At 40.3% G+C, this 22535-nt stretch overlaps 1 protein-coding gene across 2 annotated transcripts in view; it reads left to right on the plus strand.

Annotated features, from left to right (window-relative positions):
- Positions 1-21475, plus strand: part of celsr1a (cadherin EGF LAG seven-pass G-type receptor 1a) — an 89228-nt gene extending 67753 nt beyond the window's left edge. The window contains exons 9-36 of one of the 2 annotated variants that reach the window (XM_086146983.1): positions 355-480; positions 2063-2229; positions 2403-2588; positions 2675-2788; positions 2864-3038; positions 3438-3579; positions 4787-4907; positions 5010-5193; positions 6500-6601; positions 8009-8103; positions 8601-8810; positions 8918-9101; positions 9182-9325; positions 9431-9614; positions 10077-10244; positions 10334-10460; positions 10546-10746; positions 13388-13562; positions 13891-14003; positions 14297-14376; positions 14504-14630; positions 14770-14895; positions 15124-15260; positions 17915-18015; positions 18114-18257; positions 18386-18655; positions 18738-19110; positions 19751-21475. In XM_086146983.1, the coding sequence (XP_086003109.1) occupies positions 355-480; positions 2063-2229; positions 2403-2588; positions 2675-2788; positions 2864-3038; positions 3438-3579; positions 4787-4907; positions 5010-5193; positions 6500-6601; positions 8009-8103; positions 8601-8810; positions 8918-9101; positions 9182-9325; positions 9431-9614; positions 10077-10244; positions 10334-10460; positions 10546-10746; positions 13388-13562; positions 13891-14003; positions 14297-14376; positions 14504-14630; positions 14770-14895; positions 15124-15260; positions 17915-18015; positions 18114-18257; positions 18386-18655; positions 18738-19110; positions 19751-19775 (4301 nt within the window). In that variant the 3' untranslated portion in view covers positions 19776-21475. The remainder of the gene's footprint in view (positions 1-354; positions 481-2062; positions 2230-2402; positions 2589-2674; positions 2789-2863; positions 3039-3437; positions 3580-4786; positions 4908-5009; positions 5194-6499; positions 6602-8008; positions 8104-8600; positions 8811-8917; positions 9102-9181; positions 9326-9430; positions 9615-10076; positions 10245-10333; positions 10461-10545; positions 10747-13387; positions 13563-13890; positions 14004-14296; positions 14377-14503; positions 14631-14769; positions 14896-15123; positions 15261-17914; positions 18016-18113; positions 18258-18385; positions 18656-18737; positions 19111-19750) is intronic. The other variant, XM_086146982.1, reaches the window with a different exon arrangement.
- The last annotated feature ends 1060 nt before the right edge of the window (positions 21476-22535 follow it).

The following is a 22535-nucleotide window of genomic DNA, read 5'->3' on the forward strand; positions in this document are numbered from 1 at the left end:
ATTTTCTAAGGAATTTCAGGAATTATTTAATAATTTAAGAATAATAATGATAACAATTTTTGAAGGGGATATTGTAAAAGTAGTCTTCCCTTATTGCTCCTTCATTCATTATTCTTGCAAAATTTGCATTAGAGAATAGCACTGAACTATAGTCAAATTTTATCATTATAACTGGACGTTACCACACATTTCCAATTAAATAAAATGCATCTTAACAAGTATATTGTATGTCAGTGAATCCCCACTGTGGAACAAATAAAGGCCTATTCTATTCTATTCTATTCTATTCTATTCTATTCTATTCTATTCTATACAGCTTTACACTGATAATTTTTTTGTTGTGTTAATGTTTAGGCTGCCCTGCAAAGAAAAACTTCTGCACACCTAATCTGTGTCAAAATAGAGGGGTGTGTATTAGCAAGTGGAACACCTACAGCTGCGACTGCCCGACTGGCTTTGGTGGCAAGAACTGTGAACAAGGTGAGAAGTTTGTGTGCGTTGGGAATCACAACTCCACAACGATTCTATTTTGTGTATTTCGTAAATAAACATTCACATTCTATGGAGGTGCTACTCTTGTAATGAGCATGCATTGACTTGAATATCTTCCATGCACTTAATGTGGTTAATGGGTGCTTTCTGTGAGTGTGTGCGTGCACCTCAACCAACAGATGTATAGCAAGGCAGTAAACTTCTCTATCTTTTTTTTTTTTTCAAAGAAAATACTTGCCCACGGTGTTGTTATTTACATTCTTTTATGAGCCATCTATTCTCATGTTTTAGTCGGTAAGGAGAGAAGTTTGATATCGCCCTGCAGGGCAAACTTGCAAACAATGTGTGAATACCTCCGTGCCCTCTCATCAATGAGTAAGTCGACTTGTCAGTGCCAGGTCACGGATCCAATATCTGAATTGGGCAAGGGATCACAGCTAGCTGGGAAGAGGTGTTGGCCTCTCTACAACTTGTTGACACATTTAGTTTGAGGCTTTTTACACATAGCTGGAACAGAAGATGCTTAACATTTGTTTTGTGTTTTACACTGTCAAAGTCATTTAAATCCAGTAAAAGACTGGCCAAAATTAGATCTCGAGTAGTAAGATGCAGAGAATAGGAGGATACATCGAGCACTGTTAGATGGGTGAAGATGATTTGCGTGGCGACCCTTGAAAATAGCAGCCAAAAGCATCTAAACTTACAAAACTGGGTGTACAGCTCCATTGGAATGTTAAGATATTATACAGTGGTCATTTATTTACAATGAAATTTCACACATATTAATCAAATCAAGAAATAAAAGTATATATAGTGGTACATGTAAAATTTAAAGTGAATTCAACACTCTCAAAGAACTTTTTTTAGTCATTATACGCAGAAACATACAGCCCGGAGGCATTATCTTGTAGAATATTATGCTTTTCAAAGAAATCAGGCTTAAACCACTGCAGCCAACCAATAGCATGTCAGCTCATGATTTTGCATGTGGTTTCACTTACACATATGTGTGTACATGCATGCAAGCGTTCACATTTGTGTAATTATTAACAACTTAGCTGCACCACATACCTTTGGGAAAGCATACAGAGTTCAGATGATAGATTATAGAGCAAGCAATTAGTTATATGTTGTGCAGACAGATTGACTCTTGTGGTTTACAGGTAGTTACTCATGTGTTTAACAGCTTCCTCTCAGCATGCAAAATATTTGATATCTGACATTATCTGTCACATCTTTTTTGCTTTTTCAATATATCTCTAGATTTTGATGTTTGTTCAATGAATATTCAGATCTGATGGCATCAAGTAGTTGTAACACATAGGACAAAGCATACTTTGAAAGCACTTCCACTTTTATTTTTAGGCAATATTTTAAGATTGATACGCCCGCTTAGAATATACTGTCTTTCTCTAGCTCATTCCGATTGATGTCATACACATGAAAAGTTCCTGTTTTATGTTTTGGTGTATTCAAAATCGGACTGACACACTTTTGCTTCTTAACTGCGACTACTCCCAAGACTTATTGCACAAAGCCCAATTCTGATCCTCACCCCATCTGCTTTCAGTGATGCCCTCTCCTCAGTTCTTTGATGGGCAAGCGCTGGTTTCCTGGAACGAGCCAGATGTTACCGTTGCCATTCCCTGGTACATGGGTCTCATGTTCCGGACTCGACAGCCTGCTGGTACCCTGATGCAAGCAAATGCTGGCCCGTCTTCCACCATCCACCTCATGGTAAGATATAGCATGGACAACACATTGTCATCAGCATAAAGCATAAACACTTGTACCTCTGAGGGCAGTTGTAAAGGGATTATTCCTTTAAAAAAGTAGAAAAAAAAGGGGGAAGTGAAACATCTGTAACTTCTACTTCTAAAATGTTTTCTCCAACCGTCTTTCTTTCCCAGGTGAGTGAGCAACAAATCCGTATGGAGGTGTCACTAAGGCAGAACCTGATGGCATCACTGAGCTTCCCCCAGGTTCGCGTCAATGATGGGGAGTGGCACCACTTGCTGGTGGAGCTGAGAAGCGTGAAAGATGGCAAAGACATTAAATACATGGCTGCTGTTTCCCTGGACTACGGCATGTACCAGGTATGTGGCATGGGAAAAGTTCATCTGGTACAGCAATGCCTTTCTTGTATAAAGTGATCTGACATTACATACCTTGTTTTAAGCAGAAGTCGGTGGAGATTGGTAATGAGCTCCCGGGTTTGAAGCTGCATACTCTACATGTCGGAGGTTTGCCAGGTGATGGTAACCATGTCACCAAAGGGTTCGTTGGCTGCATACAGGTCAGTTTATCTTTAATACTACACAAACCTGCACTTATTTCCAAAGCGACGCAACCTAAATGTGTCCTCTCTCAGGGTGTTCGAATGGGTGAGACGTCCACCAACGTGGCCAATGTGAATATGGCTCAGGGCCTGAAAATCCGCGTGGAGGAAGGCTGTGACCTGGCTGACCCCTGTGACTCCAACATCTGCCCTGATAACAGTCAATGTAGTGATGACTGGAGCACACACACTTGTGCTTGTGATCCAGGTACCATTTACCGGCACACACTTTCACCCCTGAGTTGTATCTTGTGATATCATATTTCTCTCTTTGCATTTCTATGCTCAAATCTTGAAAATAACATCTGATTTAAGCTTGTCCTCTGTTTTGGGTGATTTCACCCAACATAACATAACACAATTAAAGATTGTCAGCGATCAGCACCATTTCAACTATGATTGTCAGTAGTAAAAGAAGGAGATCACAAGTGTTTTGATGTAATTTCTACTTGAATCCATTGCATAGAAGAAATATAAATGGCCACACATCTACATCAAGACAGGGTTCACATTGAGCCAACACAGAATTGTAAACCAGGTTTGAATGCTATAAATGTCCTTCCATAGTTTACCCATATCTCCGGACCTTTTATTATGTGTATTGCAGGTTATTTTGGGAGGGAGTGTGTGGATGCTTGTCACCTCAATCCTTGTGAACATGTTTCCACCTGTGTTCGCAAACCGAGTTCCTCCCATGGCTACACCTGCGAATGCGGACTGAATTACTACGGCCAGTACTGCGAAAGCAAGTAAGGTTTCCTCCTCGGTAGCTTAACTTTGCTGTTTGAGTGGATATGTTTATGTTATTTTAGTTTGAATTTGCAGAGTATTCTACTTCTGATCTAATACTGTTTTATATTGGTTATCTAGAAAAAGTTTTTTTTTTGGTTTGTTTGTTGTCTTTTTTTTAATTAGCTATTAGCTATTTCCAAAGGTGTTTTTTTTTAACTTGCTAATTTTAGCACATTTTAATTATGATTTGAGATAACGTCCCTTTGCGACAAAACCAATGAGATGTATTTTCAAGAGATAAAAGAAAAAAAAACACGTCATCCCTTGGAGCAATTTAATTAGTCATGTGTGTGTGTGTGTGTGTGTGTGCGCGTCAGTATATTAGAGAGAGGGAAGGAGAGAGCGAGAAAGAGAGAAGGATAAAGGAAATAATCGAATTATCAGGAGATATATATCGTTATATGCTATTGTGCAGGCTTCTGCTATCATTACAAATAACACACCTGAAATAGCTGGCCCTGATCATACCCTCACCCCCATGATCCCCCATCACTTTCTACATGAGGCAGGATGTAGGATTCCCCCGTCATGCCTTACTAATCCACTAAAGGTGTTTTGTCTCTGACGCCCACATGCTGATACAGAGGTGGAGATCTAATCTTTCTGAAGTCTGTGCATGTGTGTGTCTGATGTGTCATGTTTGACTCATGGAGTTGAAAAATGCTGAGGAAGTTTATTCTCGAGATAATTAGCTATCAGATTTTCTGAAGGTAAATTGGGCTCTGTTACACATCGAAATGTAATGAACTTTTCTTTGTTTGAAATAATCTACAGTAAAATTCGAAAAGATTTTGAAAACACATCTCCGTGCTCCTTTTTGTGTCTCAGAGGAGAAAAAGTGCAAATAATGAAAAAAAAAAAAGCATTTTGTGTCCAAGATTAGTCTGTTACACATCGAAATGTAATGAACTTTTCTTTGTTTGAAATAATCTACAGTAAAATTCGAAAAGATTTTGAAAACACATCTACGTGCTCCTTTTTGTGTCTCAGAGGAGAAAAAGTGCAAATAATGAAAAAAAAAAAAGCATTTTGTGTCCAAGATTAGTCACAAGAGTCTTGAAAGAGCCCAATTTTTAGCATTTTGAAGGTGCCAGCAACATGTTATTTTATCCATATAAAAGCATATCATTTGCTTTACCATATTTAAACTTGGTCCAATAACAGGGTAGAGAAGCCATGTCCTCAGGGCTGGTGGGGTAGTCCCATGTGTGGACCCTGTAACTGTGATACAAGCAGGGGATTTCATAAAGACTGCAACAAGACAACCGGGGAGTGTCGCTGCAAGGTAAAACACTTCAATTCAAAAGTTGATCGGAGAATACCAGACGGTTTCTTCGGTTGTTGGATTTGACAGTAAATTCCTCTGCGCCCTCCCCTCTTGCTGCAGGAAAACCACTTTCGTCCGGAAGGGGAAGACACTTGCTATCCTTGCGAGTGCTTCTCAATTGGCTCAGAATCTCGAACCTGCGACCCCGTCACCGGGCAATGCCCCTGTAAGGGAGGAGTCATTGGGCGTCAGTGTAACCGCTGTGACAACCCCTTCGCTGAAGTCACTCCCATTGGATGCGAAGGTATGCAGTTTCATTCAAACACAGGACCAAGTACAGTAAGATGACATTAATGAGACTTACATAACTGGATTTTATTTGATTTAATGGTAAAATGTAAGTGAAGCATAATAAATTCACTAGAAATGAACACATTTCTGATGTTGACAACATTGATATTAGTTTGAAAATAATTAATAAAATTAGCCGCATAATCCCTCAAACTGTTACGGATCACAAAGTGGACCCCCGATAAATCAATGGTGTCAAAAAAAGACAAAAGGTGCTGCTCTGGTCTGCTGGTCCTGCAGTTGAGCTAACTAAATGTCTTTGTGGCCAACCAGTCAAGCAAGAGAGGCTGCTCTGGCTAACTTGGCAGTGGGACAAGACGTGCGCACATGCATGCACGCACACACACACAGACACATTTAAACACAATACATAAGTGATGAATAGAAGACTAAACCACATAGTCTCTCACAGAAAACCAATGCCAGTGGGTCAGTGACCTAATATGGATCTCCTCCACCGCTTAGAACATGCACAGACTTTCAATGAATCTCTGGCCTTAACATAATTTTTGAGCAGGATTTTTTTGTGATCTTTTGCACCATAAAATTATTAAAGTGGGAAGAAGAGATCAGGGAAATGTCAAAGAGAGAAGCAAGGGTTTTCTCTGATCATTTCCTAAAGCTTACTGAGACTGGATCTTTATTGTCAAAAAACAGTTGAAAGAAGTTTTAGTTACTTTGTATAAAAGTAATTATAAGTCATTACTTGAAATCTGGGGTTTGCTGTAGCGTGAATCCTCAAACTTCAGAATTATGGACAGGGAGGATTTTTTTTCCCTTTTTTGGTGAGCCTTTTGGTTTCCCTAAAGGTGACCTTTGGCAGGCAACAAACTCAGATCACTGTAAATTCTGGTCAAGTATGAATGCGTAACTTCATGAAATAATTCACCAAGTTAGTGACCATTAGTTTCAAACTCAGGAATGTGGTATTACATGTTAAAGCAATAATGTAGCTCCAAAATCTTCCAAAAAACAGAGGAATTATGAGGTTGTTCTGCTACAACTGATAATTCTACAAAGAGATGCTACATTGGTTGCTTCACAAATGTATGGCCTTTCACAATATAATCCTGATTATGTAGTAATATTGCCAAAACCGGTTCCATAAATTCGTCTTAAAAATATGTTTAATGACTATACCTTGGCCTTTTCCAAGTGTCCGTTTTTATTTACTTACAGTTTCCTTACTGTAAGTGTTGAATGTCTGCTTGAAATGTTGATTGTGTCTCATGGTAAACATTGAACCCTATCCTCCACAGTGGTATATGAAGGCTGCCCCAAGGCATTCGATGCAGGAATTTGGTGGCCTAAAACCAAATTTGGACGTCCAGCTGCCATGAATTGTCCCAAAGGATCTGTTGGTGAGTTCTGTAAAGTTCCTCCAAAGTGCAAACGCAACATTTTGAGAAAATATACAGGAAATAATGTCATTAGTGATAGAGTGCTGCCTCTGCACTGATGTTAAATTGATGCAGAGGTTTATATTAAATGTCATCAAAACATTATATGGGAATCAATATGTTTACAGCATATGTATTATTAGGTTGGGATCGAGAAGACAGTGTAAGAATTAGTTTTTTTTTTTGTTCTCTGTTATCAAAAGTTATGAGAAAACATGAAGCTGCACACATGAGGAATACAAAATATTAAAGAATTAAAACAATCAATTTAGCGCTTATTTTCTGGAGTCTCTGATATGATGTATTTCAAAAACAAAACAAAACAACATTTGACAAGGAATGAGGGGAACAGTTTTACCATCCTATTAATTAAGCAGATATTAGAATGGATTTGAATGATCTAATCTGATCGAACAGGGAAATTATGACATCATTTCACTCCTAATAATCTTAACTTCAGACACAAAAATCTTGGCAATCACCAAATTGCACAAAATTGTTAAAATGGCAGTTGATGCCGCTGCATGGACGGCTCTGACGGCTTTATTTGTGTTCAAGAAAACAACAGGCTCCGATGCCTGAAAACACAGTGTAGGTTCGTTTGATTTTTCATGTCTTATCAGCCACTCACATTCAGAGCTTTTTAATTGGCGTCTCATGAAAATGCCAGGTACAATATCGTACCTTCTCCTGTCTCACTCAGCTGAGCTGGGCTCCAAACACAAGTTCTCTGACCCAGTGCGACACTGTCACCTTCCTGCTTAGCTCTTAGTAGCTGCAGTCACCATGGTGACCCCTTTGTTGTCTCTGCAGACTCACTGGGGAATGTTAGTACTTTGCTCCGCGCCTTCTCTTTTCTCCATGTCCTTAAGCCATTTATCCCTTTGTAACAGTAGCACATAAAGAGACTTTGCATCTGAATTAAGAGTTTTCCCAAATTGCTACTGACAGGAACTACTTGTACAGATCCATTTTCTTCTTTATAATATTTTTTTTCCCTTAATCAGTAGTTTTTTTAACCATAATAAATAAAGAGAACCTCAAGGTGGATACTTGCTTAGCTTTTACATCATTATTCATATTATTTATTCCCCCATATCGATAGTTACTGTATTATATGGGAAGCTACTTGTGAGACTTGACCTCAGGGGACTCACCTCAGCTGCCTCACTGATAAATATATGAAGCAGACATAAATTATTTATGTTTAAGAATGCTCTGATAGATAAATATACAGTCATCATTTTTCTACATTAGTGAAGTATCAAGAAGCAATTCTTCTTTCTATCACTATCAAAATTAAAAGCAGTGATTATGCATGAAATATTTGCATAGATTTTATAAACATGCTTTTATATATGTTTTTAGGTACTGCCATCCGCCACTGTAGCGACGAGAAAGGCTGGTTGTTACCTGAACTCTTCAACTGCACCACTGTCTCCTTCTCACATCTGAAGAAGCTGGTGATTACACACAAATGCTGTCATTTAAATGAACATTTCATTCACATTCCTTACAAGGGAGTAGTTTTTTTTGTTTTGCTGAGATGCAAAGTCTAAAAAAGTTTTAAATCGAATGGGAAGTTTGGAAATGAGGCTGAACAGAGTATCATTTTTTGTCATGATTTCCAAATAGTATTTCTGAGCAGTAAGTTTTCAGACCAGTAGAATAACTTTTGTAATTTAAACCGTCCTGAATTATTTTAAGTAATATCCATAATAGAGTGATTTTCTAAGAAAGTCGGTAAAGCCACGATGTGTCTTCATTACAGTGTAAATTTAATATCCATTCAATGGGAGATTTACACAATGGGCGAAGTAGCCAAAGCCTGAACTCGAAATCCGGCTAATCCTTGGATTGACCAGTTTCCATTATGTTTCCCTGCACCTGCTCAGCTTTCCTTCATCTTGACCTGCTTGGTCTCGCTTTCTTTTCACCCCCAAACTCTTTATTCCTGCAGAACAACGACCTGCGTCGGAACAGCTCGCGGATGGACAGTGAGCGCTCCAAGACGATCGTGCGTTTGCTTCACAGCGCGACCAACAACACGCCGCATTACTATGGCAACGATGTAAAGACAGCCGCCCAGCTGCTGAGCCACGTGCTACAGTACGAGAGCCGACAAGCCGGGTTCGACCTGACTGCTGCCAGGGATGCAGAATTCAATGAGGTAAAAGGAAACATTATCTGTTCATGGATTTTTGTGCTCCGAATTGACTTTTTTTGATCTATAAAACATGCCTGAATATTTTCAATGTATGCGCTGTACTTTGTAAGAACTTGGTGCGAGCTGGAAGTGCTATTTTGGATCCTGACAACAAGGAGCACTGGGACTTGATTCAAAGGACAGAAGGTGGCACAGCACATCTGCTCCACAATTTTGAGGAATACGCGCAGACGCTGGCACAGAATGTACGAAAAACATACCTGAAACCTTTCACCATCATCACCGAGAACATGAGTGAGTAGAAGTCATACGGTTTCTGGTTCAGCTTTCATACATATTTACAAAGTTTTCAACCAACTTTTTTCTGCTTCCAGTACTAACCGTGGATTACCTGGATGTGTCAGACCCGGACAGAACAAGGTTCCCTCGGTTCCAGGACATTCAAGAAGAATATCCAAGAGAGCTTGGATCATCGGTCCGCTTCCCTCAGTTCAACCTCAGAACTCAGGGCCAAAAAGGTTAGGAGCACTTGCTAGAATCAGCGTCTAAATATAACTGTAATCTTCCCAGCCATTATTTCTGTCTCCAGATTTCCTCTAACATCTACCCTTTGCCTAAAACAGCAGAGCCCACTCCAGACCCCGCAGCTCAGACGGATCCCCCGGCGGCAGAGGAGCACACACTGTCTGATAGGAGACGCCGTCACCTTGAGCCAGTTGCCCATCTACCGGTCGCCGTAGTGATAGTGTACAAATCACTGGGAAAGCTGTTGCCGGAAAGATACGACCCCGACCGCAGGAGTCTGAGGTATGTAGATTTAAACGGTGTTAAACCTGCGATAAATCGATGAGCCCTCCTTTTCAGAATCAATATGTACTGGCCTGCACATCTGTGGCTTCTGCTGTCTGCGCTCGAGTGCAGGAGAGTGCCGACCAAATTTCTCATGTACTCCAGGGGGATTAAATTATGGAGTGTAATCCAGTCACACAGTTAAAAGCCCTGCCACTGAGAATGAGGGTTGTTATTTGACAGCGTGGAAATAAGGGAGTACACACTCCATTTGAAATTTTAACAACTCTAACCTAATCTAGAGCAGATATAGTCCATAAAAGATATCACCTAAATGACAAGGTAACTTATTATCTTTATTGCCGATACTATTTTTAAACACTCTGTCAGAGCAGACATAGATTGGAAAAATATTAGTTTGTTGTTTTTTAAATCTCGGTGCACTTCCATGTGTTTATGTATGCTCCTGATGGATTCCAGGCTACCCAACCGCCCAGTAATCAACACGGCCATTGTGAGCGCCACAGTGCACGCTGAGGGGTCGTCCCTTCCTCCCATCTTGGATCCTCCAATCTCTCTGGAGTACACCCTGCTGGAGACAGAAGAGAGGACCAAGCCTGTCTGTGTCTTCTGGAACCACTCCATTGCGTACGTTGGGACACAGATAAGCCTCTGCGCAGACAATGATATCATCGCCGTTGTAGATTGTCTGAAACCGCCCGTGTTTGTGTGTTTAGGATTGGAGGGACTGGCGGCTGGTCCTCCAAAGGCTGCGAAGTGCTCAACAGGAACAGCAGCCACATTAGCTGTCAGTGTAACCACATGACCAGCTTCGCTGTTCTCATGGATATCTCAAAGAGAGAGGTACTGTTGTGACCGATCCTAACCTTCTTTAAAAAAATCAGCAAGTATCGACTTCTGATCCAAGCGTCATGAACTCTGTCGACAGCATGGCGACGTGCTGCCCCTGAAGATTGTCACCTACACCACAGTTTCGGTGTCCCTCTTCCTCCTCCTGCTCACCTTGATTTTGCTGTGCCTCTTGCGCCGACTGAGCTCCAACCTCCACGTCATACATAGGAACCTGGTGGCCGCTCTCTTCTTCTCGGAGCTCGTCTTCCTGCTTGGCATCAATCAGACCGACAACCCGGTGAGACACACTGAGATTGTTGAACACATTGTATCAAAATATATCTATCTACTATCTGCATTTGCAAAATTGTGACAGTTTAAAGATTGGGATACTGGCTTTTGAAAATAGCCTGTTTTTAACATGGATAATACTCATCTAGTTGCTTTATTTGTGTATGCAATTGGTTAACATTGGATCAACATTAACTCAACAGCCAGTTTTTAACCAAAGTCCCAACACTTTTCGCATTTGCATCAGACGTAAATGGGATTTATGGTATTTCCTTTCCGAATCTGCATTTAGGCCCACAATTTTGCCATAAACACATAGTGGAGCTCAAGTCAATGAAAATATCTGTACCTGAAGTAGTAGATTATTAAACTGATGACTTAAAGACAGAATAAAGAAGACCATTCCATGAAGGAAACATCTGCCTCACATTAAACCCATAACATAATCTGATTTTTCATTTTTGCACTATCATTCATAGACAAGTGCTGCTGATGAAATCAACCATTTTTTTAAGAATCCTTTTTTGCATTCAAAGCAACTTAAATTATACGTGTGCATGCAATGTGCTAATACATTAGTATTTTGCTGAAATATGTAGTGCAGTAGAACCTAATGCGCGTTAAATACATTGTTTACTCTGTGAGAAGCTGCCAGGTCTCCTACGGTTTGAGTTTGGCCTGCAGGCAGCTGCCTTAAGGCTGTGTTGACAGGGGTTTTATCAGACGAAATCATCCAAGGCCTGCCTGAATTTGACTGATTGTGTTTTGATACTCGATCTGCAGTGAAGAAAGTACCACTTGGCAAAGCGGTCTCCAAATCTTCATCCGTTAATCCAACGTGCTGAACAGAGAATACCTACTAAGTGTCCTTTTGTTCCTGTTAACCTCATAATATAGAGTCTAAAGTCAATGCAAAATATTTTAACTCCTAATGTAATTTTGGATCTGACTTGATAAAAAATATCATCCAGGAGCAGCTATGTGCACATACAGCGGTACAGTCAACTCAAAAGGTGTAGGATTTCTTTGAAGTCTGCTCACACAGACGTTAGGACACACTTCCCAGGGCCAGTAGTGGAGACATGCCGTGACTGGTACCTGTCTCTAGACGCAGACCTCTGAGTGCTCAACGACTGATGTCCAAATTAACTTCTGAGCGCTCCCAGATTTCACTTGATAAAACCCCTTTTAATTCGGTCTTGCAGAAAACAACATCAATCTGTTTAGCGATAGATAATCCCATTTTTGAGAGGAAGAGCGGTTTGGGAAACCAAGACACATAATAGGTCTCGAGGAAGAATGGGGACAGATTTAAACAAGCTCACACCAGTCCTGTGTTGTAATACTTCCCTGTACCTGAAAAGGGAAATGTGAGTCACTATGCCGTTCTAAGCTGCCTGTTCCAGGCAATGAACTTAACCATCACTGTTGTGTATGAAAGATGTGAAGAAGGAAGAGGGAGGGTGACAGTGTTATTCTAAACTTTTGTAAAACACCAAACACTTCTCTCCTGGAGATAATCTGTCATTCCACTGCTAAGTATATAACTACGTTATTGTTTAATGTTCCTGAAAGCAATTACATCTTAGTTTGATTAGTATTTCCCTGCTTTTCGCAGCAACAATTGTGAGACCATAGCTTTTCTGGTGTGGGTACACTGCTCATAAATGTAAAATGGAAAGAAACCGTGTTTAATTTTCATCAGAACTATTAAAATGTCTTGTATCCTTCCAACTGATGAATGTCAATTGAAACTTTGTGGCCAGAAGTGCAACTGAGTTCAACTGGTTTTGTTACCGTAAAAGTTAGAAACAGATTGACGTGAATGATTCATCACTAATGTTGTTGTCACGGAAGACTAACTTCAAGACTCCAGAGAAATTTCTGTGATAGTTTACCTAATTTGTTGATGAAATGTGATTTGAGGTATTTTAGCATAACTTTGAGCATAAATAGAATCCTGATGTTGCTTTTCGCTTTTTAATCTCTCGCATTTCTTTTGTAACTGTGTGTATGTGTCTATATGTCAGAACTGTGGAATGTGTTAGTTGTGTGGATGCATGCTGTGTGTGTGTGTGTGTGTGTGTGTGTGTGTGTGTGTGTGTGTGTGTGTGTGTGTGTGTATGGTGAGAGCCCCTGGGGCCATTTGCGTGACGATTTATAACCTTGTCAAAGTAGTCGCTCATCCCTCTGATCTCAGTACACGGTATTGCAAAAAAACTATAGTATCGCCACTCCAGGGACATTCCCTGCCACTGCATTCCTCTGTCACAGCAGCAGAAACAGAGATGAAGGAATCATAATGGCAAAAAAAAAGCAAATACTCCAGTAGCTGATGATTACTAAATATGTGCAACTGACTGGAAGAAGGTATTTTTGTTTTACTTGTAGAAATTCTCATTCAGATCGCAACAAATTATTTCATCTGGATTCATTTTCTGCTCTGGCTGTGGCGACTGTTGCACATGCTCAATGAAATTACACTTGTACTTTGCTGTCAATAGATAATAGTAGCAGAAGAGTGATTTGTTATTATTGATAAGTGAGTAAGAGTAAAAACAAGGTCAGAAAAATGGGATGGGAACAAACCTTATCTAATATACCGGTGCTTCCCATTCACAATTTTTCTTCTCCTTGCCTCTTTCTAGTTTGTCTGTACTGTGATCGCCATCCTCCTCCATTACTTCTACATGTGCACCTTTGCCTGGATGTTCGTGGAGGGGCTTCACATCTACCGCATGCTGACAGAGCTGCGTAACATCAACCATGGTCACATGAGGTTCTACTATGCCATGGGTTGGGGCATACCTGCCATTATCACTGGTGAGAAATACACACACACACACACACACACACACACACACACGCATGCAGATTCGTAAACACCAAAACAAACATGCATAGCAAATCTCAGTGCCATAAAAAATGTCCATAATGCTCATACTTGTCTATCTTCTCTATGATGAGATTATTGAACTTAAAACAGCACAATAGAGCTGTGAGTGACAAAAAAAACACTCATGATTTATTTTGATGATAAATATTCTCATAATGAAAATGTCTTTCTCGTAATTTTCTGATACGGTTTTTCTTATCATGTCTGGAACTTAAATTATCTTTCGTGTGTGTCTGTCTGTGTGTGTGTGTGTAGGCTTGGCGGTTGGTCTAGATCCTCAGGGTTACGGGAACCCTGATTTCTGTTGGCTCTCTGTCCATGACACACTCATCTGGAGCTTTGCAGGACCCATATTTGTAGTCGTCTTGGTATGTCAATATCCTTAGACAACAGCTTTGTGTTTGACATTTGCAGCCAAAACAATCTGCACGTCGCTTGCTATCAAATTATTTGGAACTACTGTAGATAGGGTTTTACGTGCATTTCAGGTCCAGCGATGATCCAGCCTTACTGAAAAAAAATTATGGGCCTCCTTCTGCACCACTAGAACATGCATTCTATCCAGAGTGATTTAATTCATGTTCCTGCAGGAAGCAATGATTAAAAATATCATATGTATTGATAAATATCAAATAAAAATTACACTCTTTCCTCTCTTAAGGTGAACATTGTGATCTTTATTCTGGCTGCAAAGGCTTCTTGTGGCCGCAGGCAGAAAGCGGTTGAGAAGTCAGGAGCCATGTAAGTTTCCATAAGTAACACAACACCCAAAATTTTTCGGGTTCTGAAAGACGGCCGACAGTTATTTCGAATGTACCGAGTGTATCTCAACCCTTTTGAACCGATGTGACCGTGTTCATCTCCTCAGTCCTGCCCTCCGAATGGCTTTCCTCCTCCTGCTCCTCATCAGCGCCACCTGGCTGCTCGGTCTCATGGCGGTGAACAGCGACGTGCTGACCTTCCACTACCTGTTCGCTGGCTTCAGCTGTCTACAGGTGAGCCAGGGTTTGTGTTCTTCCGAAGAAAACAACTGGTGAAATACACTGTAATAAAATGAACGTGATAACCATTTGAGAAAAATAGTTATTAATGTAGAAGGACCCGTTTCGAGAAATCTCTTTTTTTTTTTTACAGGGAGTCTTCATCTTCTTCTTCCACGTTGTCTTCAACAAAGAGGTCAGAAAAAACCTCAAGAACATCTTCACTGGAAAGAAGAATATACCGGATGATTCAGCGACAACAAGGGCCTCCTTGCTAACGGTACGTTTTTATGGATTGTTAAATAAAATTTAATTTTGTGATAGTTTTTTTTTTGTGTGTGTGTGTGTGCTGCGTTTGTTTATTTGGGAACCACTGAGCAATCATCACATAATTTTTGTGCTTTGGGTTTTTGTCTTGATGGGTAAGTTTTAAAAGCTATGATGCTTTCACGATTTTGTTCATATTTGATTTACCTCCTCTCTTCCCCTGTCGTCATGACATTTTCAGCGTTCTCTCAATTGTAACAACACCTACACGGAAGATGGCCACCTGTATCGCTCGGGCATCGGCGAGTCCACTGTCTCACTGGACAGCACACTCAGGTCAGCCAAGAGCCGCAGCAGCTACCTGGCTTACACACTCAGGTACAACATGCTTACTGACTGCATGGCTGCTTCGACTAAACAGCCACGTCACAAGTGTGTGTGTGTGTGTGTGTTTTTGTGTATGTGCATTTCTCTTTTAGCTCCTTTTCTTGTTTATCACTCAACCTGCATATCTCCTTATGCATCACACTTCTCACACTGCGTAATAACAAGACTCTGGTGTGTCCGCCTCCCACCGCCACCCCCGTTCCTCATTTTATGCCTCATTTAAGCAAAGTTATTTTCATTTTGTGGCTTTTGGTTTCATTTGGAATCCTTTCCTTCTCTTCAGCATGTGCATGCTGCCGCAGAATGGCACCTGTGTTGCGCAGTAATTGAGCTTGCATGACTGTGCAGAGATTTGCCAGCACATGGCCTGGTTGCAAGACTCCACGCAGATCGCAATGATCAAGGGGACTTAAATCGGGCAAATCGGGGCAAATATGATCTACATGAGACACATCATCTTTATCTCTGAGGTCACACTTGCACGGAATTGTTCAGAGTAATACTTGGACAAAATGTAGACAAACTTTTTAGCCAGTTCTTTGTACCAGGAAGCTTAAGCCAGTGATCATATCTATGTCTTCAATACAAGGCTATCATTATTATTTGTGATGAGATTTACAATTAAAAGGTGAATGTGAGAGAATTATTAGATTGAAATAATCTGGGCGTTATATAAAGGAGATGCCTTATTAAAATCATAAACTCCGGCAAACTTTTTTATAAACTGCAGACTTTTTAATTCCTCTCCCTTCAGCCGCAGAGAATCTCAAAATCTTTGTACTTAAGACCTTAAAACACTTTATTGTCTTGACTTGTTACTTTGACACTTTTTAGTTTTATTTGTATTTCTTATTCTCACCCCTTTTTTATACTGTTTATACAATTTCCTACTATTATTTATTATTGTTATGTTTTACTTAAAACTCTGGCTAAACAATTTCCTTCGGGATAAATAAAGTTGTTCTTATTCTTAAACAGCTAGCACTTCCATCAGATATTTAATGCAAATTTGGTGCAAGAGCTAATTTCAGTATAAGATAATATAATATGTTTTTTTCCATCCCTGAATAGATCTTGAAAAAAACATAAGTAGCATAATGATAAATGAATATTGTCAGTGTATCTCTCACTGTTGCATGTTGATGTGCCACTTCATTTTGGAGTACAGGTGACAAGACATCTGCAGATTGATCTTGAAATATTGTTTGCAAAATACTGTACATCTCCAGCTTATCTTCTCCCTGTATCGTATTCAGTTACGAGTGCAAATGGACATCTTTTCATCACTCCGGAGTGAAGTTACATAGATACAGTTTTAAAAGACATTTTACAGAATTAAGATGAGGTCTGACTTCACGCCGGGTCTCATAAAACTGTCATTTCAGTAATGCGAACTGACAGCGGGGTCAATGAGCGTAAAAACGCCAGGGGGAAAAGCTATGTTGTGTGCTGCCTGGTACAAGAGGCAAAGCGGGGGGAAAAGGGAGGAATGTGAAAGTGAGGAGAGTGAATGGAAAGGAGAGAAAAGAGATGGGACCAACTATGGAAGGGGGAATGTAATACATTCACTTTACTATGGCTTTCGGCAGATGTCAGCTGCTTCCAGAAGCTTGTCTTAGATCAGCCATCAGATAGGTCACTCTCCAGTCACATTTCTCCCCCCCGGCCAGAATCTTGTCCAACATGGAATGAAAAGCAAGAGAGAAAATGAGAGCTCCTTCCTTTTTATGCTTGAAACAGTTTGGAAACTACTTCTGTAGTTTAAAAATGTGGTCTTTATTATAATTTTGTAAATCAAGTGAAAAAGACCTCTTGATTTCATTTTAAATGCACGGAAACCATAATTAAAACAAATTCATGTATAAATATATATTTTTTAAATCATGAAATGGTTAGACTTTCCTTCTTTGTTACTTCAAATAAACATTGAAGGGCGCCAAATGCAACTCCAAAATTAAACTGAATTCACATATAAATATATAGTTTTAATCATGAAATGGTTAGACTTTCCTTCTTTGTTACCTCAAATAAACATTGAAGGGCGCCTAATGCAACTCCAAAATTAAAATGAATTCACGTATAAATATATGTTTTTTTAAGTCATGAAATTGTTAGACTTTCCTTCTTTGTCACCTCAAATAAACATTGAAGGGCGCCAAATGCAACTCCAAAATTTGAATGAAATATATTCAGCGTAATTGATGACATTCACACCTTCAATGACTCAAGTCAAGGATGCTCTTTTTATAACACCGGTATTTGTGTTATACATATATGTATATATCTGTGTATTTATGTATGTACATGTATTTGTGTATATATTTGTGTATATATTTCATTTCACTGGTATAACACCAGTATCGTTTTCATTTTTTGGTCAGAAGAAATTCGTTAAGAAAGTGTTATATTTTTGTCCTGTCTAGGTTTATGGTGTCTGGGAAGACAACAGCTTGTCTGGTGTTTTAGAGGGTTTAACGAACAGTTGTTTTCTCGGCGTGCAAGTTTGAGCTTGTTTAACAGAATACTCCACTTCCACTCCCCGTCTCTTGCTAATCTTTACTTTTAATGTCCCGTTACAATTCCTCTCATGCCTCCCCCACTATCCCGCTCCCTCCGCCTCCATCTTTCTTTCTCTCTCTCTCCAGGGAGGAGTCGGGCCAAAAGCCCAGCGTCTCATTGGGAACAGCTAAAGGTCACACTGATCTCGACGGGCCTCTTTTCCATAGAAATGGCACCAAAGTAGATGGTGAGTTTCACTCTTGTTCGGTCAGAGAATCACTCAAAAGGCAACAATGAGCACTGAATTTTCATCCGTGCCCGCCCTCCTCTCATCGTCCACCTCAGACTCCGATTCGGACAGTGAGCTGTCGGTGGACGAACACAGCTCCTCCTACGCCTCCTCCCACTCGTCTGACAGCGAGGACGACGACATCGACGTCAAGCCAAAATGGAATAATGAGAGACAGCCGGTTCACAGTACACCCAAAGGTAAAGGTGAGGTCCTGATGAGCATCAAACTAAAATCTGCAACAAATTGAGTCATTGTCCATTTCCGAGTCAACGATCTTTTGTAGGCAGAAGAAGAAGCTGATTCAAATTTGTCTATCTCTCCCTAGTGGATTCAGTATCCAATCATGTGAAGCCTTACTGGCCAACCGAGGCCACCACAGCCAGCGACAGCGAGGATCCCGGCGGGGCGGAGCGGCTGAGGGTGGAGACCAAAGTGAACGTGGAGTTGCACCCGGAGAATAAGTTCAATCACATGGTGGAGAGAGACAAGGAGACGCCTCAGGAGAAGGACAAACAGACAGTCGCTAACGCTAAAGACCTGGGTCAGGCCGGACATCCCAACAGCAATAGCAACCACCAACCGGAACAGAGGAAAGGTAAGAGGATGGCTCTTCAAGTTGCACGACGCATATGAATTCACTCAGTTTGTTCTGAAATTATATTGATTGTTTGTTTTAGGAATTCTAAAGAACAAAATAAGCTACCCTCCACCGCTGACAGACAAGAACATGAAGAATCGTCTAAGGGAGAAACTCAGCGACTACAACACCCCCACCATCACGTCCTCGTCCCCGAATAACAATGTGACCACTCCCCCGTCCCCCTCTGTCAACATCATGAACCCTTCATCCCGACGGCCCTCACTGTCCTCCAATGATGGAGGTCGCCCCGGCAACCATGACAACAGCTCATTGATTAAACCTCCAGTGATTCCACGGCAACCGATTCCTGCCGGGCAGCCGCCCGCAGGCGTCTACCGGGACACCAACGGGGGACTGGCCATGCACTTGAAGTCAGGCACTGTGAACGGAGGGAACGAGTCCGACTCAGAGTGAGTAGACTTTTATGAGTTAATGAATGTTTTTTTGCAAACTTTTTAAGCATTTACTAATGCTAATTTTCCAGGACAGTATAAATGTATATAACCCTCATATTATGTTAAGGGTCAATTTGACCCATTTCACCCATTGACCCAATGGGTGAAATTGACCCTTAACATAATATGAGGGTTAATTGCTGCAGTAAAACAGGCTAGTTGAATGTAAGAAGTAAAAATAATGTGTCAAAAATAACAATTTGATTCAATTTCCTGTCTTGCTTGGGCATGTAATGATACGATAAACCACAGATAAATTTTTCATCTTGTGATTTCAAGATCCAAGAAAAAAACAATTTCCCCGCCTAAATAACGTGACGATTGACTGTCAGCCGTCGCACTGCATGTATCCCCCACAAAAACATATTTAAAGGGACAGTTCAACATCTTCCTCTTGATTCCAGTCCTATATCAAAACGTTGAACTCTTCCTTTAAGTCCAGCATGATAACAGTGATCATTCTACCTTAAAACTGCATGATGACCTCCTGCATCCGTGCACCCATTTTTACCTGCATGTTCTTGATCTCCTCTTCAACCATGCACCGTGCACCACCGCCCCCTCCCCACCCGCCATTCATCTCTACAATTAACAGTGGCAGTAACGAGACTTCGATCTGACCTGTTAGGAAAACTCAGACCAGCCTGCCATTGTGAGAGTGGGAGTGAAGAACTCGCCAGGGCGGAGGAAAGAAAAGACAAGCAGAGAGAACGGCAATGAATGACAGGTGACCGGAAGGGAGCAGAAGATCGGTTGATCCCTCCATAAATCCCTTCTCTGTTGTTGCCTTCCACTGGAGAGCAGTATTAATGGCAGACTCGAAGGCTGCCTGAGAAAAGAAAAAGAAAAGATGCAAGAAACGACAAAGGGAATGCAATGTAGGACCTTACTGATGGAGAGGGGATGAAGTGGAGTAATGCGTGCCAAAACCAGAGTCAGAAGATGAAGAATTCTCCCGGAATGTATTGCAACATGACTGTCCTCTGCATTGGGGTCTGAGGTGTTCGTCATGTCACTTTTCCTCTCGTGTCGGGAAAGCAGGACAAGACTTTCAGATAGGTTTTCACTCGGAAAATGTAATAAGGTCACAAACTCATGCCGGTACAGTCAGATTATCGTCCAAAAGGATAGTAATAAATCCCTTTTGCCTGTTAAAAAGTCTGTGTTGGAAGGAAAACTCCAGACAAGCTCACTGACCTCTGGACTCCGCTCGACACCGATGGCACTATCATGCACCAAGTGCTCTATTTCTTTTTTTTTTTTTTTTTTTTTAGCTCAGAGAAAGGCTCTTGCAGCTTGTCAATGCAGTGGATTTAGGTTGTAACTAATGTGTACATAATGCGCAATGTAATGAGTTGAGGATCTGTTCTGTATTTCAGGTGTAGCTAGAAAAGCTTTCACCACTTAAAGTCATTTTCCCCGGTTAAAATGGAAACAGTTTTTGAAAAAAAAAAAAAAAAAAAACTTGGTTAAACTGATTGAGAACAATTCCGTGAGAAATGGTGCCTTCATCCCGGACTGAGGCCTTACACAAATAAACTCACCGGCGGCTCTGTACTGGCCCTCATGGACCTGCAGAAACACATCTTACTCTGTGCAGCGCGCTTGCATAAACTTACTTTCAAAGTGCAGTCGCAAAAGTGTGTGGACACAGAGTACCACAGGATGGACATGAATCATGTGCATTGGGAAGGAATTCCCCTTCTGGTGAACTTGTTTCAGTAGTACTGTATGAACCTGAAGCCTTAGTTTTCATTTGTCCAACCTGCCCGTTTTGTTCAATTCTACACAGTCCTTGTTACCAAAGTCATGATGAACCGATTAGAGTCGGGGTCACTTCAGGTTTAACTCAGGTTATTCCAAAATAGTTTGAGAAGGAAGCTACTACACAGTATGGGGTTTTTATGATGCAAAAGTCAGGAGCGAAATAAGAATTCATCCTGCGATTTAGTCATTTTTATCCAAAATGTGTGCAGCTTAACCCTTTAATATGGATAAAAGTCATTCTTCATTGCTGGAATTCTGAATCATCTGAGTTCAAAGTGAAAATGATGCCAACTCTAATCCATCTTGCAGCTACTGAAAGGCAACTTACAGTAATTTTTGCCAGTCATGGGATGCCTTTGTACCACATATTACACACTGATCTGCCAGCGTTTGCCTTCATGTAATCAATCCTGTTAATAAATGTCCTTGTTTTTTATGATCCAAGACACTGGAAATGTTTTGTAACATAATGTATATTTATTTTTTATGGTTTTATGACACTGGAAACAAAAAGTGATTATAACTGTAAAATTAAACATGACATGATGAATTTTTAACTGTCCTGTGTAGGCCTGTTGTCTTGGTTTGTAAGGATGGGCGGCTGGTTGAATCTGGAGGGAAGATATACACACACTGACGTGTTTTCCAGAATAGATGTGTTTTTTTTATGCTTGATTTTCTATTCAATGGGGATTTTTTACCTACATTTTTTTCTCACTCACCTGAAAATCTCAATTTTTTGGAACAAACCGCCAGCAGAGTTAATGAAATAAAACATTTTAAGGAGAAACATAAAATATGTAAAATATAGGACGATATATGTAAAAGATATGTTACAGTGACTATCTGCCGAAAAACAAAACTACCAACACCAATAAAGTATTTTAAAAAATGATTTTCTTAATATTTTAGGAAATCCTAAATAAATATTAATCGGAGACAAGAATTATTTGTGAATATGCATAATAGAAAATTATCAAAACGTGTAAAAAAATATATCTATATCACAAATTAATTAGTGCACGTTCTCAAATAAAATAGGAAAGCATAAAACTAAACAGCATAAATAATGACATGACTGTAATGAAGAAAAAACAAAAACAAAGAACAAACAAAAACCTGCAGGAATGTGTGTTCTGCTATAATGACCTTCATCATCTCCCGGAGACAGCGGGGACAAGCCTCCTCAGAAGGAACTGAATCATTTTCAGGTTTATGTTGATTTACATTTTAGAGCTAGCTGACATCGCTCCATACCGCCTGTCCTCAGGTGACACTCGCACTACCCATCGCTCTTGGTTTTCTTGGTGTTAGATGGTTACATCCTTTCAAAATCCTATCATAACGTATGGTATTCTGTGGACTGATATGAAGACAGTTAAACATGTGTTAGTCTAGTTGTAAGGGATAGAAGGAAAAAAAACAAAAATAAGAGGAGTGTAAAAATACCAGCGTATAAAACGATGCAGACAGAGGAATTAATATATTATCAATGTTGTCCACACAGGGTCACAGTTTCCCTGTCTGATGGTGCAGATCAGACAATAACTGACTGTACCGACTTTGAATTTCAACGTGGGTGAATCTGTTAGTCTTGGTTAGTCTCCACAGAA

The sequence above is a fragment of the Fistularia commersonii genome, chromosome 5, assembly GCF_037954325.1.
Source record: "Fistularia commersonii isolate RoL2024-O1a breed Wild chromosome 5, RoL_Fcom_v1.0, whole genome shotgun sequence".
NCBI classification, from domain to species: domain Eukaryota; kingdom Metazoa; phylum Chordata; class Actinopteri; order Syngnathiformes; family Fistulariidae; genus Fistularia; species Fistularia commersonii.